Raw genomic sequence first — 14076 nt, forward strand, 5'->3', positions numbered from 1 at the left:
ATTCCTTGATTAAAACCGAACATTCTTTCTGAACCTTGTCCAAATTGCACTGTAGTCCTGGTCTGGCAGACTGTACGCATAGACTTGTAGCACTAATTCTGTGGCACGACTAGAGCAGAGTGTTCACGAGGCAGAACAGTGGCAAGGGCATTACGAAGTAAGTTCAAGTTTGCTTATGTTCTCAGTGTCCCACACATAGCCATGGAATGTTGAGAAAGATTGGAAACCCTCCACCCTTCATTTGAGAAGGAAAGAAACCAATCATATCCATATTAACTCAAGCTTACCACATAGTGTTTCAGTCAGACGTGTGCACCCAGATCTAAATTGTCTTAGTATACAAGGCAACTTTCCTTTCATACCTGGATATAAAAAGAAGAAAGTCAAATCTAGCTCAAGATCAAGCTGGACCTTGGTAGAATAAGTATTTCAATATTTCAGCATGTTAACTGACATTCAGTCAACAATGTGACATTTTACTTAAGGGCAACTGAGATGGACTTAGGTTAAATGATCTTCTTTTTCTGTGTTTGTGTATTTGCAGCATTGTGGACTGGTGTATGTGTGTACTCATGCATGCATTAACACTTATGTGGAGTCCAGAGATCATTAATAAATGTCTTCCTCAGTTGCTCTTCATTTTATCTTCTGGGACAAGATTTCATAACAAATCTGGTACTCACCAATTTCCAAACTAGTCAAGGAACACAGGGGTTCTTCCTGTCTCTGCCTCCCCAGCTCTGGTGTTATGTATACATGACACCACAGCTATCTTTTTATGTAGGTGCTGGAGGTCTAAAATCACCTCCTGACAATTGTGCAGCAAACACTTTACCAACTGAGCTATCTCCCCAGCTCTAGGTGACACTTTCTTGCAACATAGAGGTTCCATAAGTCCAAACCCTGCTGGGCGATCCTCCTCAGTGCTTTACAAAGACTGTCTCACTAAACAATGTAGAGATACCAAGAAAGGGTAGTGTTCTGATCAACTTCCTTAATCACATTTGTAATTATAAACAATGCATGCAGAGGACTGGGCAAATGGCTCTGCCAGCAGCATGTTTGCCCCACAAGCATAAGAGTCTGAGTCTGGATACCCAGCAACACTGTAGAAAACAAGATAAACAAGATGTTTCACTAAAAGATGTGAGATAATAAGAGTCCTGAGCTCACTGGCCAGCCAGTCTAACCAGTCCACGATGTCTATGTTCAGTGTCTCAATAAAGTAGAGAGTGACAGGGGAGGACATATCTCCAGTGTCAACCCAAATGCTCATCTGCACATGTGAACATATACACAAGAATAGATTTGATCTGCCTCATAATTAGTAAGAAGCCATTGTCTGATTTTTTTAAACACTGCTCACATGGTGCTTTGTGCAAGGAAACAATGAGCAGGCCTTATACATACCTCAAGTAGCTTAGTGGCTATGTGATTGAAAGTATGTTCTCGTCTTCTTCTTCTTTTGCAGAGATTTCAGCTCTTTTTGATTCTGGCAGCTCGGTTATATACATGTTTCAAGAACCATACCCGGTGACCAAGAACACAAGCCTGTCATCTTCAGCTATCTATGCAGATACAGCTCCATCAAAGGAAACCATCACACTGAGCTTTGTGACAGCAGAGGCCCCCAGCCTCTTGCTCTTCCTCAATTCCTCTTATCATAATTATCTGGCTCTCCTGCTCTGCAAAAATGGTGAGTGTTGGTGGCAGGAAGCCACAAGACCAGCCTTGACGGAAGGTATAGCTCCTGCTCGGCAGTGCCAAGCACAGCATAGCAGCTGGGCAGACTCAGCAGAATGCTTCCTTCCACTTTACCTTCGTGAGCCATAATTCGTATCTTGGGACCATGTTCATTTGCCATCAAGGTCTCAAACTCATCAACTTTAATTTGTCTTGATTATGTTGTGTTGACTCTTTATTATTTATTCTATGCTGGAACCCATTAAGTATAAAAGATCATAGGGAGGTCTGAATTTCAGAAGGGCGGTTTCCACATGTATCTGTCATCTTTGCTGCCATGTTCTTCACTGTGGCCTGGCAAAGCATAAATAGTGGTTGTGTTTATAGATGGACATTGTCTAGGTTTTCAGAGAAATAGGATGTGGGAGCCATATGCTGTGACACAGAACCTCACTTCTGAGAATCTGACTTTCTCTTAGACACCAACTCTTTCTCTATAGTCACTGACTGTTAATATATGATATTTGCCACTCTGAAATGGTAAGGCTTAGAGTATTCTAATTAGCTAAAGAGTACTACTGATTCATAAATGGAATTTGCTATTTCTTTCCATTCTGGCAATTATATTAATTATTTGTAAAACATATGCCTTCTTCCAGGGCTTTGTCCCCTGACATCACATGCATAGATGAACTCGTGTCTTTTGAAGGCTGCAGTTTGTTGGTATCTTGCTTCTTTGCTGTTGACATTCCCAGGGCAATAGAATTTGCAAAGGAACCTTCTCTTTTTAGTTTTCGAGCTATCTACAGCATCTAGCAGTTGAGATGTTCATGAGCACATGATGATGATGTGAATTGACCTCTGGAAAGAAGGGACATCATAGATACAAGAATGTTTTAAAAAGACAGAAATTGTATCATGCAAGAAATATTGATGGTAACACATACAGCAGTAGTTGGAAGTCAAAATTTATGATCACAGGATTTCTTTTTAATCACACTATTCCAGGACAGAACCTCCTAATAGAGGTGACCAAGTACTCTATGAAATCATACTCTTACTGTGTATAGCAGTTGCTGGAACAAATGAGCTACTGAAACATATACATACTTCCCTATCACATGATCTCACACAGCACTGTCCTTTGGTTAGGAATATGGTTTTATTCCATGTACCATGACAGGATTCCAGACATTTGAACAATTCATCTGAACCACAAAGCTAAGATCTATGGTGGAGTGTGGTGTGACACACCACAGCAGAAGTGACACACATGAAAGGCAGCATGAACATGACCCTGTCTGCATCTCAGCTGCAAACTACGTTTTTTTTTTTTTTTTTGGTGTTTGTTATTTTTTCTTTGTGTGTGTGTGTGTGTGTGTGTGTTATCTTTCTCACAATGTACTATGTATGACTTGAAAATAAAGAACTATTCATTTATTCATAATAATTGATAATGAAACATGGGGAATGTGGAGGATGAACCAGCCTAAAGGTCAAAAATAATAATAGGGAGCCCATAAGATGATACAGATATCATTTATTCTGAGACTAACATAGATGGAAAAAAATAAAATATGAATAGGCAAGAAAGAAGGGAGAGAAAGAAAAGAATGAGGAGGAGAAAAAGGAAGAGGAAGCGAGTAAAGAGGAAGAGAGGGGAAAGACAAAAATGGGAGGAAGAAGAAGGGGAAAAGGAGGAGGTTTGATTAAGTTTTCAAGCCCAAGGGCCCTTTAATCACCCGCTTCTCACTTTTAAGATTATGTACAAAAATATGCCAACAGATCCGATCTTGAGTCTTGCCATGTCAAGCCTTTTGAGAGTGTGAGGCTGTCTTTCGACCATGGGCATGGACAATTCGAGCAGGTACATATTGGGCAGACAGATAATCCATGGAACTGCCAGAATGGTCTCCTTAGAGTCAACCAGTACTCTCCCTTCTAACCTGGATCTCTTCCTCCTGGTGTTTTTGGGCCACAGTAAGATGGGTATACAGACACAATTGTCCCCAAAGTGTTTTTAGAGTAGGCTTTCACATGCCTGCACCACTCACAATATACTTCTGATAATATAACTGCCAAGAATACATGAAGTGCACAACGGGAATCACTGCAACCAAGTATTCTAATGAGGCCATACTGTGCTTAGCTTTCTTAGTATCTGGCTAGCCATTGAAATTAATATTCTTGCTGTGCCAGGATTCTACAGTTCTAGAGACTTGAGGTACACGGACATCAAATAACTTGTTCATAATAGCACAGAGTTTATTCTGAGATTTTGGAGAGAAAAACTAGTTGCACAGTTTTGAGACTGAATTGAAGCAAGTTGACTTAAGTATTGACTAGAAAAATGAACTCTGATCAGAATCACTCTGATTTCCTGCAAGAGTCACACTTTACAGGGACTTAAAAAGACAAACCTTTGCGTTTCCTATCAGGTCCAATCAGGGGCAAAACTACATCCTGATGTATTTTCTACCTATGTACCTCTCATATACATGTGATCAAGTACATCTGGTGTAGTAGGAAAAAAAAAAAAAACTCTTGTTTTGAGAGGTAAAAACACCAGACATATTGTTTCCCCAAAACTATGACTCCCCGAATTTTAGGAAGTTACCTTACCCTTGGACATGTGGGGCTTACAGAAGAACCTTGGCTCTTACAATACCAAACAAGCTTCAGCAAGGGGATGCAACCTCCCATACACAGCCCAATGCCATAGTATTTAGTTGTTTGGTTTATTCTTGTGGGAGACTTTCCCTGGAACTCTTAGGCTTGCTGCCCCAGCCCCTGAGTGGTGGGATTATGGATGTGCACCACCACAGCAAGTCTGTTTTCTTAATTACTAGGGCTGGATGAAAAATGCTAATCCTTTAATCTTTGAAAGGCATAATTCTTTTAAATAATTGACACTTCTTTAGTGGGAAATCATTCTTGAATCCTCCCTGCAATATTTACTTGTGTCTTCCTTTCAAGACGTTCTTAAAGTCTCTACTACAGCCAACTGGACCATATAAATACTTACATTTAAAAAACTCCAATGAAATTCAGGAATCAGAGATGCATAGATCCTTACTATTGACTGTGGAGGACTCAGGAAGATGTGAAAGCTCAGGTATGCAGCATGGCTTCTCTGGCTAACAGAAGAGGCTCTTGATACAGAAAGCCTCTCTGTTAAAGATGTGGATCCCATCCTACAAGACAGTCATTGGTATTTCCAGGTTCTTGTATCTGGAACAAAGAATTGGGCCAGAGACACAAGGAGAGTGGTGACAACAGACAGCTTATTAAGAAGAAGAAAGGCATTTTTGAGTAGGGCAGTAGGCTTGTGGGTTGGAACTGGCCTTAGGGCCATGTACTCTAATAGGTTATTTGTACAACTACCTTTTTATTCCCAGCCCAGGAATTTAACTTGCACATTTTCTGTTTGATCACATGTTTTATTCGGGGGGGGGGATTCCTCTGCTAATGGGCTTTTATATGCTCATTTATTCCCTTCCTCTAACTCCTGCCCTCCCACCACACTTGTACCCCATGCAGTGGGCTATCAGATAGTGTAGAAGATGGTGAATTCAGCATCTGTGGTGCTTCCACCCATCTCCTTATCACTCAAACACACAGCTAAGACATTATCCCCATTGTTTCCTTAATTCTCCTGGTGGTATCACTAGAATGACTAATGTGAGAGACTGGACACAAGCCACCTAGTGCTGTCTCGAAATGAGACATATGAAAAGAGACAGATTCAGAAACTGCCGGAAATGTGCAAAAACCAAACTAGACAGACTTGGAGTGATCTGATTTCTGTAGTAGTAGTAGTCTATCTAGAAAGAAGACTTTGACCAACATTAACAGTAAACTTCAGAGCTTAGAAATTATACCATTGAAACAAATGCCTTCAGTAGTTTTAAGTTCCTTACCATTAGAGGTCTTCAAATAACAATTAAGTGACATTTGCTGAGGAAACTATAGTAATTTGAGGAGTAGGTGAGATGCAAAATAACAAACAGCAAGTGTTTAATTTCTTTCTAAGTCTTAGATTTTGGGATTTTTCTTATTCCCACCTTGAATCATCTCCCATGGATATTTCTGTCTGTGAAGGCTTCATTTGCAGATTTTGAAATGCTGCTTGAGGAATTAACAAGAATTCCTATCTTCAGCATGTTCCTAGTTTATTTACAGCATTAAGCCATTGACCTGATTAACAGTGGGCCAGAAATTAAGAACATTTTAATGAAATTTGGGTTTATTTAGTGAAAAATGTGCATCTGAGCCCAAAGCAGTGGCTCACTGCTGGAAGTGGAGGCAGGAGGACTAACGTTTAAGAACAACTTAGTTATGTAGCATGTGCAAGACCTGCCTGGGATACTCGAAACCCTGTCTCAAAAAAAAAAAAAAAAAAAGAATCAGTTCCTCTTTGGGCATTAGGGGTCCTTACAAGTTGAAGGAAGGTAAGGAGAATGAAAGTTCAGCTGGTAAAGATGTTTACCCTGAAACCTTCTGGAATCGAGACACACTCACAGCAATCCCTGGGCAGAAGCAACAGTCTTGTGTTAGAAAGATTCTTACTTTGTCCGATTTTAAGGTACTTTTGGCAATCTGGTGGTGATGCTAAGATGGACAGCTTAAAAGGAGTCCCATTTTTTTTTTCTCAGTAGGATGCAAACTCTAACGCCAGCACTGTGGCTAAGAAGCCACAGTGTAGAGTTAAAAGGATAAATCTTGTGGACAGTCAACAGAGTTCTCACCTGGCAAATTTATTTTACATAGCTTGTCAGGCCAGATGTGAGAATATGCATGTGACTCAGAAGTATGCTGTGAGCCTTGGCCTGGTAGCAGTTAGATCTGGCAGGACTTCATGCAATTCTTCATTGTTATTCTTTTTAGTGTCAATGTCTCCAGTTCTGGACATACCCACCCTAAGTTGCTGCTGTCACTTTCAGTGAATAAAGGGCCTGGTGTTTAAATAAAGGAAATGATAGTAAATTCTGGGATGTAAATTCTCTCTCTCTCTCTCTCTCTCTCTCTCAAACACGTACAAACACACACACGAATGTGCATGCATACACACACACACACATACACACACACACAAGACACACAAGAGGTGGGAGAGTCCTTAGAAGACACAGGTTTTGAGCTACAGAAAATTCCTCAGAAACTTGGCAATTGGAGCAGAAGCTTTAAATGGAAGCAGAATATTCAGAGAGGGGGAACACTCTAAGTTTACCCTTGATCTCTACATTTTATTTTATTTGTGTGTGTATGTGCACACACGCGCGAGCACACATACACATGCCCAAAGAAGTAGGAAGCCATGTGGAGGTCATGTGGAGGCCAGAAGATAACCTTTCATGGAGGCCAGTAAGACCTTCCATTTCTTTGGGAGATTATCTCTCATTGGCTATGAGCTCACCAATTAGGATATTCTGGCTGGCCAATGAGCTGCAAGATTCTGTATGTCCCTACCTACCAGGTGCTGAGGTTATGGTACCTGCCACCACACCTGGTATCAAACTCAGGTCCTTAAGCTTGCAAAGTCAGTGCTGTATTAACTAAAACACCAGTCCAGCTGTACCTTTTACTAAATAACAATTCTCCCTTCCCCATAATACCAACATTTTTTTTCTTCAAAATTACCAATGTAACAAATATTCTCAGTACTCCTTCCAATGGCAGAAACCATTTAGTATTTCAGAGAGACAGACATGGACCCTGCCATTAAGAATCTGCTTTTTAGCCAGAAACATATATAAGTATCAGCTTCCCACAAGCATAAGGTTCATACAGCTTGAATACAATGAGACTACCTTCTTCAAAGAAGACTGGATACTAGGAACATGGAGAGAACAAACTGTCCCATTCATTCTTGTAGTAGGAGGTGGCTAGTTAGTTCCTGGCCGCTTAGCTCCAAAATAATCACACAGAAACTATATTATTTAAAACACTGCTTGGCCCATTAGATTTAACTTCTTATTGGCTAACTCTCACATCTTAATTTAATCCATTTCTAGTAATTTGTGTATTGCCACATGGCTGTGGCTTAATGGCAAGATTCCAACTGACATCTATCTCTGGCAGGGCTACATGGCTTCTCTCTGACTCTGCTCCCCTTTCTCCCAGCATTCAGCTTAGTTCCCCTTGTCCCAGCTCTGTTCCCCTATAGCTCTGCTATAGGCCCAAAGCAGTTGTTTAATTAACCAACAGTGTTCATAAAATGCAGATGGAAATCAACATCACCTCCCCTTTTCTGTTTAAATAAAAAAAAAGGTTTTAACTTTAACATAGTAAAATTACATATATCAAGTAAGAATTATAGTTACTATATTTATATCTATTTCATCTTTTATCATAACTAAGTAAAACTATAATTATAACTATCAATTCTTCAACTCCAGCAGAGACCCCAGAAGGATATAATATTACCTAAGTAAACTGGAAGTGCATTGTAAGCAACTACCAAAACTCTAGAACTAACAGAGGCATCTTGTTGCCTGAACAGTCACCCAAATTTCTCTGTATCGTTGAAGCATCCATCTTAAGCTTACAGGCCAGTAGTATCCAGCACACTTTAACATGAAGCAGGAAATTTCAAAGACAGTTCCACCTATATTGGCAGTTTGTCAGTCATTTTCTTCTGTGTCCTACACAATGTCTTGCAAACTCATTCATTAAGCAGGAACCTCAAAGAATTGTCTCACCTTTAGGCAAGTTTAGCAGTCATTTTTCTTTGGGTCCTGTATGTCCAGTTCATCAAGCAGTCCAGGCAAGAGCAGGTTTTTTTTTTTTTTCCCAAATGGCTAACCAACTTCATAAGGAACCTCCTCAATTCCTCAATTCCCATCTTCTTCTTGAAGTAATAGTGCTGCCAGGAGTAGATGTGTCTCCTTGTCATGATAAGACCTAAATTTTTTAAATATTTTAAGTGCCATATTCTGTAGTCTTTGAAAGGTTTGAAGAATGTCTAACCACCTGAAATACATCTCTGAATATATAGGAAATCTAACTAACGTGACTACAAGCTTGATTATTATAGATGACTACCTATTAACCTATATTTATTAATTACATATTATATTTTAAATGAGCTGCACAAACAAAATACTTTAATCAAGAGCAGAAATATACATACAACAAAACTGACCTTAAATTTGTATCAATAAGCAAGATCCATACCAATGCAAATCTTTATAGCTTATCCACATGTAAATGTAAACAAACATTTATAGACAATATTTGGGATTATGGGCATAGTTCTGTCTATTTTTTTTCCTGCTGTTTATTAGGCAAAGTGTTTTATTTTGGGGGGGTGTTTAAGACAACTTTTCAAGCAGTCGTGATCAATCAAGTCATATTAGTCTGGAAGCAATTCATAGGTCCTCATCCTCTGTGGAAACAAAAGCAGATACTCTTTTCTAAAACAACATATCCTTAGACTCAAATTTTGAATTTAAGATACCTTTGAAATAAATATGTTGGTTTAGCTTAGTAGTCCCAAGAATCAAATATCTCTGCAGTAAAAACAAAATCAAAGATAACACAATAATATACATAATCCAGACTCTGTTTGTATAGTCTGCCTTTATGTTGCTTATTTTTCTATATTCCTTTTAATCTATAACTGTCTGTACTCTGTCTCTTTAAAGACTTTATTTCATTTTTTAACTTCTTTTTATAACTCTCTATACTGTTTTTCTTCTCTCTCCCAAGCCTACGTACATATTTTAAACACACTGGGTCTCATTTAGAGATCTTTTCCATTTCAGTTTGTCTTTATTGTGTATCTGTAATTCTTTACTGTCCAAGAATGCTTCTTGAAATGATAAGAGCTTCTTAAAAACTTAAGCTGTGGCATTAATGTGGTAATATATGTTACTTCCTGCTTGTTCTGCACAGTCCAGTGTGGTGGTCCTTAGTGCCTGAGACTGCTGGGTGGGAGTCATCCTCACCCCCTCAATTCTGATAACTAGTTGGTCCATGCTGTTACCAAGTAACTTGCAGTATGCAATCCACAAACCCCATTTATATGCTTGATAGCCAAACCTCCCAAAAGAGCCAGAGCCATTCATGCTGGTGAATCAGGAAGCCACAGTTTTTTTCTTAAAGAATCCAAATAGTTTTTACTGTGCCCCTTACTAGCTGCAAGTTCATCTTGAAAAAAAATTGTGTCAACCAAGAAACTGTGTAAAACTCTGTTATTTTGTGTCTAGAATTGTTGCAAGGAGGCCCACTTGTTTGTCCTGGTCACATGGCTTGCTTAGCTCCGAAATAACTACACAGAAATTTTATTAAGTCACTGCTTGGCCCATTATCTCTAGCCTCTTACTGGCTAACTCTCACATCTTGATTTAACCCATTTCTATTCATCTGTATATTGGTATGTGTCAGTGGCTGACTGGGTAAAATTTCCAGCGTCTGTCTCCAGCGGATCCATGGCATCTCTCTGACTCTACTTTCTTCCTCCCAGAATTCAGTTCCATCTTTCCCATTTACCTAAGTTCTGCCCTATCAACAGGCCAAGGTAGTTTCTTTATTAACCAAAGAAAGCAACATATAGACAGAAGGGCCTCCTACACCATAGAATTTCTTCCTAAGCCCTGTCAGGTTAAGTGGATTTTAGTTTGCCACATTGGTGCCAAAACATTCTCACTGAGAAAGTCACAGAACATTACATGAAGTAAGTGACTTTTCAATCACTGGTGATGTGTCAATATTCTTTTGGTAAACAACATTTTAATAAAAATATTTTATTGTGTTTCCTTCATTTTATCATGCTATTTTCTCTATATATTATAAAATGTGTGTGCATATGCACCTGTGTGAATTATTTTCTTCTCCTTTTGCTCTGATAAATTATACTAATAAAGCAATTTAAGAAGAAAGAATCATGGTTTGAGTGTACAGTCCATCGTGGAAGAGAAAGAATGGTAGCAAGGAGCTGAAGGCAGTAGGAAGAAAGGAGAAAAGAATACTGGTGCTCAGATCACTACCTCCTTTGTCTCCAGTCTAGAACTCCAGGCCATGGGATGGTCTGGCCCATGTGTGGGATAAGTTTTCTAACTTCTAACTTTAGTTAGCCTAGTCTGGACAAACCCTCAGAGGCATGACCTGAGGCTTGCCTCTTCTGTGATTTTAGACACTGACAAGATGACCATAAATATTAACTCTCACACTGTCTATATATGTACCCTCAATGCAAATATTTTAATTGGTCTTTTTGGTTCCCTGCTGTTTGAAATAAATAAGTGAAGTTGGAAGATGGACAAATAAAGCCATCGATCTATGCTGAAATTCAGTACAAAATCCAAATGAAGCTCCCAGGTCACCTTCCTTTTGTGGTTGTTCAGCTGCCTTTGGAATTGAGGGATTTGTGTACCTTTGCTTCAGCATTTCTCTTCTATCAATTTTGTTGGAATAGAAATTTATAAGCTTTGCAGTCTGAATTTCTGATTGCCCACATCTCGAAAGGAATAATTATGACCTGGGATACTTTGTATTTCATAAGTTCTAGCTCAAGGGCAATAGAAAGAAGAAGAGTCATGCCAGGAAGTGTCTTCAAAGTACAAAACCTAACAGTTGCCAGACAGGGTCAACTTGATGATAGGATGTCCTTACTGTTCCTGCTTCCTCACAAGGGAGCCCTTCAGAGGTCACTGCCTCCTCTTGCCGCACACCTCTCTGACATCAGTATATGCTTGAGTTCCTCTGGGCAAAAAGATCTGATGCACAGAGCTGGAGATGTATTCTTCAGAACGTTACTTTCTTAGCCTCACGAAGTCCTATACACTTCAGTCCCTGGGACTTCTCTATCTATTGACAGTCTCCAGTATAGGCTTGATTCGCATCATTGCACATACTCATGACCTTTAAATAATTTCTTACTTCGCTTTCATAATCCATTTCATAATTATGCAACTGTGACCCATTATAACTTTTTAGCAATGGCCATAAGTGCTCCTTGAGGACAGGAAGTGTGTAGTACCTTATTAACCCACACTGCTAAGTGGTGTGTCTGAGCTGAGAAATAAACTATATGGGTGGGATGTGATATGAATATTATTTCTTGTTTCTCTCTCTTTTAATTGAACCCTTTAAAGTTTTTTTTTGTCTCCTAAGTATCTAAATATTATTTGGAGGTCATGGAGGCTTGATCCCTGATCCCAATAAAGACACTGGAGGACTTTATCTTTTTCTTTCTCATGGCATCTAGGACAGGGTTGGGAAGTCAGTCTCAACATGCAACAATAAGAGCCCTCCTAGAAGGAAAGATAAACAACTTTATCTATCATCTTTAGCTGGTAGAAGCATAAGAAAAAAAATGTCTAGCACAGCCAAAGACTACTCAATATATTGTGTTTTATTTTAATCAATTGAGTACAGACAAAATAATATAATACATATATGTATTTCACAGATAGTAATTTACAAAGCATTTCATCTTATTTATAGTAGTAATAATAAGGATTATTACCTTTATATTGTGTTATCAGTGCATGAATAAAAAAACTAATAATTAGGACATTTAACATTATAGAATAATTAAAAGAGGAAATGGAAAGTGGCAGGAGCCTAAAGGGGTAAGCACTTTATGGGCAGAAAATTAGTAGAGGGTGTGAAAATAAGGTTATCGGTAATCTCACATCAGGTGGCTGCCATGGCACAGCGAGAGCAGATTTATCCATGTACAAGCATGAAAGCAAGAATGTTTAAAAATGGCTTTATTTCTGAGGCCTTGTGAAACATAGCTTCCAAAGAGAGGTAGGGGGGTCAGCAGAATGGATAAAATTCAAGGAAGAGAGAGTGTTTGTGATGGGCTATAGTCCAGTGTACTGCCAGGCCAAACCCTCTAAGCCCCCGTCAGTAGATACAGTTAAACATGCTACAAATACTCTATTGTTTCAGCCATGGTGAGTTTGGAGCTATCTGCCTGCATAAACCATCATCAAAGAAAACAAAAAACAGGGAAAGTAGAAACTTCTGAATCAGTCTTCTAAGCCTTGGGCAAAGAACACTAATCAAAGGCTTATATAAAAATGAAACTAATGTAATATCAGTTATAAGTAAATCTATAGACACCTTTTGAGTGTATTTTTAGTCTTTGAGGACTGAAGACAAAATGCTGTTGACTGGGTGACTTGAAGGAGAACTCATCTCCGTCCAGCATTTGTAGGCTAGGATTGCAAAATCAAGTGCTAGCTGAAGAAGCTGTTGTCTGTTGAGGGTTTTCCTGTTGGGTTGTCTGCCTTTTCTTGGGCTTATGCATTTACATCAAAGGGAGATGAGGAAGGAGAGGGAGACGTGGTGAAAGAGCCGGAAAGGAAGCATGTGTGAAGGAGAAGACAGAGAAAAGGGGGGGATTCTGAATTCTCTCACATCTTTTCTTTGAAGTGTGTGGATTCTGTAAGATCAGGGAATATCCTTGATGACATCATTGTTATTGGGGAAATTAACATTCCCTCTTTAGATTCTAAGTTTCTTAAGGAAAGTAGTCAAGAGTGGACTCAAAAAGGAGGGTAAGGGTAACTTTTTTATAGTCTACAAAAAAGCTTCAAAGCTGACAAACTCACTGCAGCTGCCGAGAGGACAGAGACACAGAAGAAAAAGCAAGAACTGTGCCGTATGCACTAGGCATGGAGATCGGCCACATGGCAAAAGAGAAAAGGAAGCCCAGAATGTCAGAAAGAGCACGGGTGGGCCCTGTACAGCATCTGGAAGAAAGGAAGAAGATACAGAAAGGAAGAGTTACAAAACCCACAAAGGAACCCACACCCAACAGAACCTCAGGATGTTTATGGAGCTGCACTAAGGGATTCTTGGAAAGAAAGGTACATTAAAGGAATAATTATCCTTTCCACCTCTTTAGCTTGGCTCAGTGTGAGTCAGCCTTCCTGAGGATGGATCCTTTTAAAAGCTGGTTGATCAACTCATTTAGATTAATTCATAGGGAAGATGTAATGGTAGTAAGAGGTAGATTATTAATGTAAATATTGATCTTAATTATCATCTCCATAAAAGGAATTTGGCAATGACTTTTCTGTTTCTATATTGTGAAATACGTTAAGGAGTATATGTATTAGCTCTTCTTGAAAGTTCTGGTAGAATTCTGCATTGAACCCATCTGGTCCTGGGCTTTTTTTGGAAGGGAGATTTTTGATAACAGCTTCTAGTTCTTTGCGACTAACCGGTCTATTTATATCGTTCACCTGGTCTTGGTTTAGCTTTGGTATATGGTACTTATCTAAAAAGAGTCCATTTCTTTTGCATTTTCCAGTTTTGTGGCATACAGGCTTTTGTAGTAAGATCTAATGATTCTCTGAATTTCCTCTGTGTCTGTGGTTATTCCCCCTTTTCATTTCTGATTTTATTTATTTGTGTGTTCTCTCTCTGTTGTTT

General features: G+C 39.1%; 1 protein-coding gene across 1 annotated transcript in view; it reads left to right on the top strand.

Moving 5' to 3' along the window:
• The window catches only part of Cntnap5 (contactin associated protein family member 5), a 554624-nt gene that overhangs the window by 416731 nt on the left and 123817 nt on the right, over window positions 1-14076 (top strand). The window contains exon 15 of the mRNA XM_050119741.1: window positions 1472-1696. Within this exon, the coding sequence (XP_049975698.1) occupies window positions 1472-1696 (225 nt within the window). The remainder of the gene's footprint in view (window positions 1-1471; window positions 1697-14076) is intronic.

This window comes from Alexandromys fortis, unplaced genomic scaffold (assembly GCF_014885135.2).
Source record: "Alexandromys fortis isolate MF-2015 unplaced genomic scaffold, M_Fortis_MF-2015_v1.1 scaffold_96, whole genome shotgun sequence".
Lineage (NCBI taxonomy): Eukaryota > Metazoa > Chordata > Mammalia > Rodentia > Cricetidae > Alexandromys > Alexandromys fortis.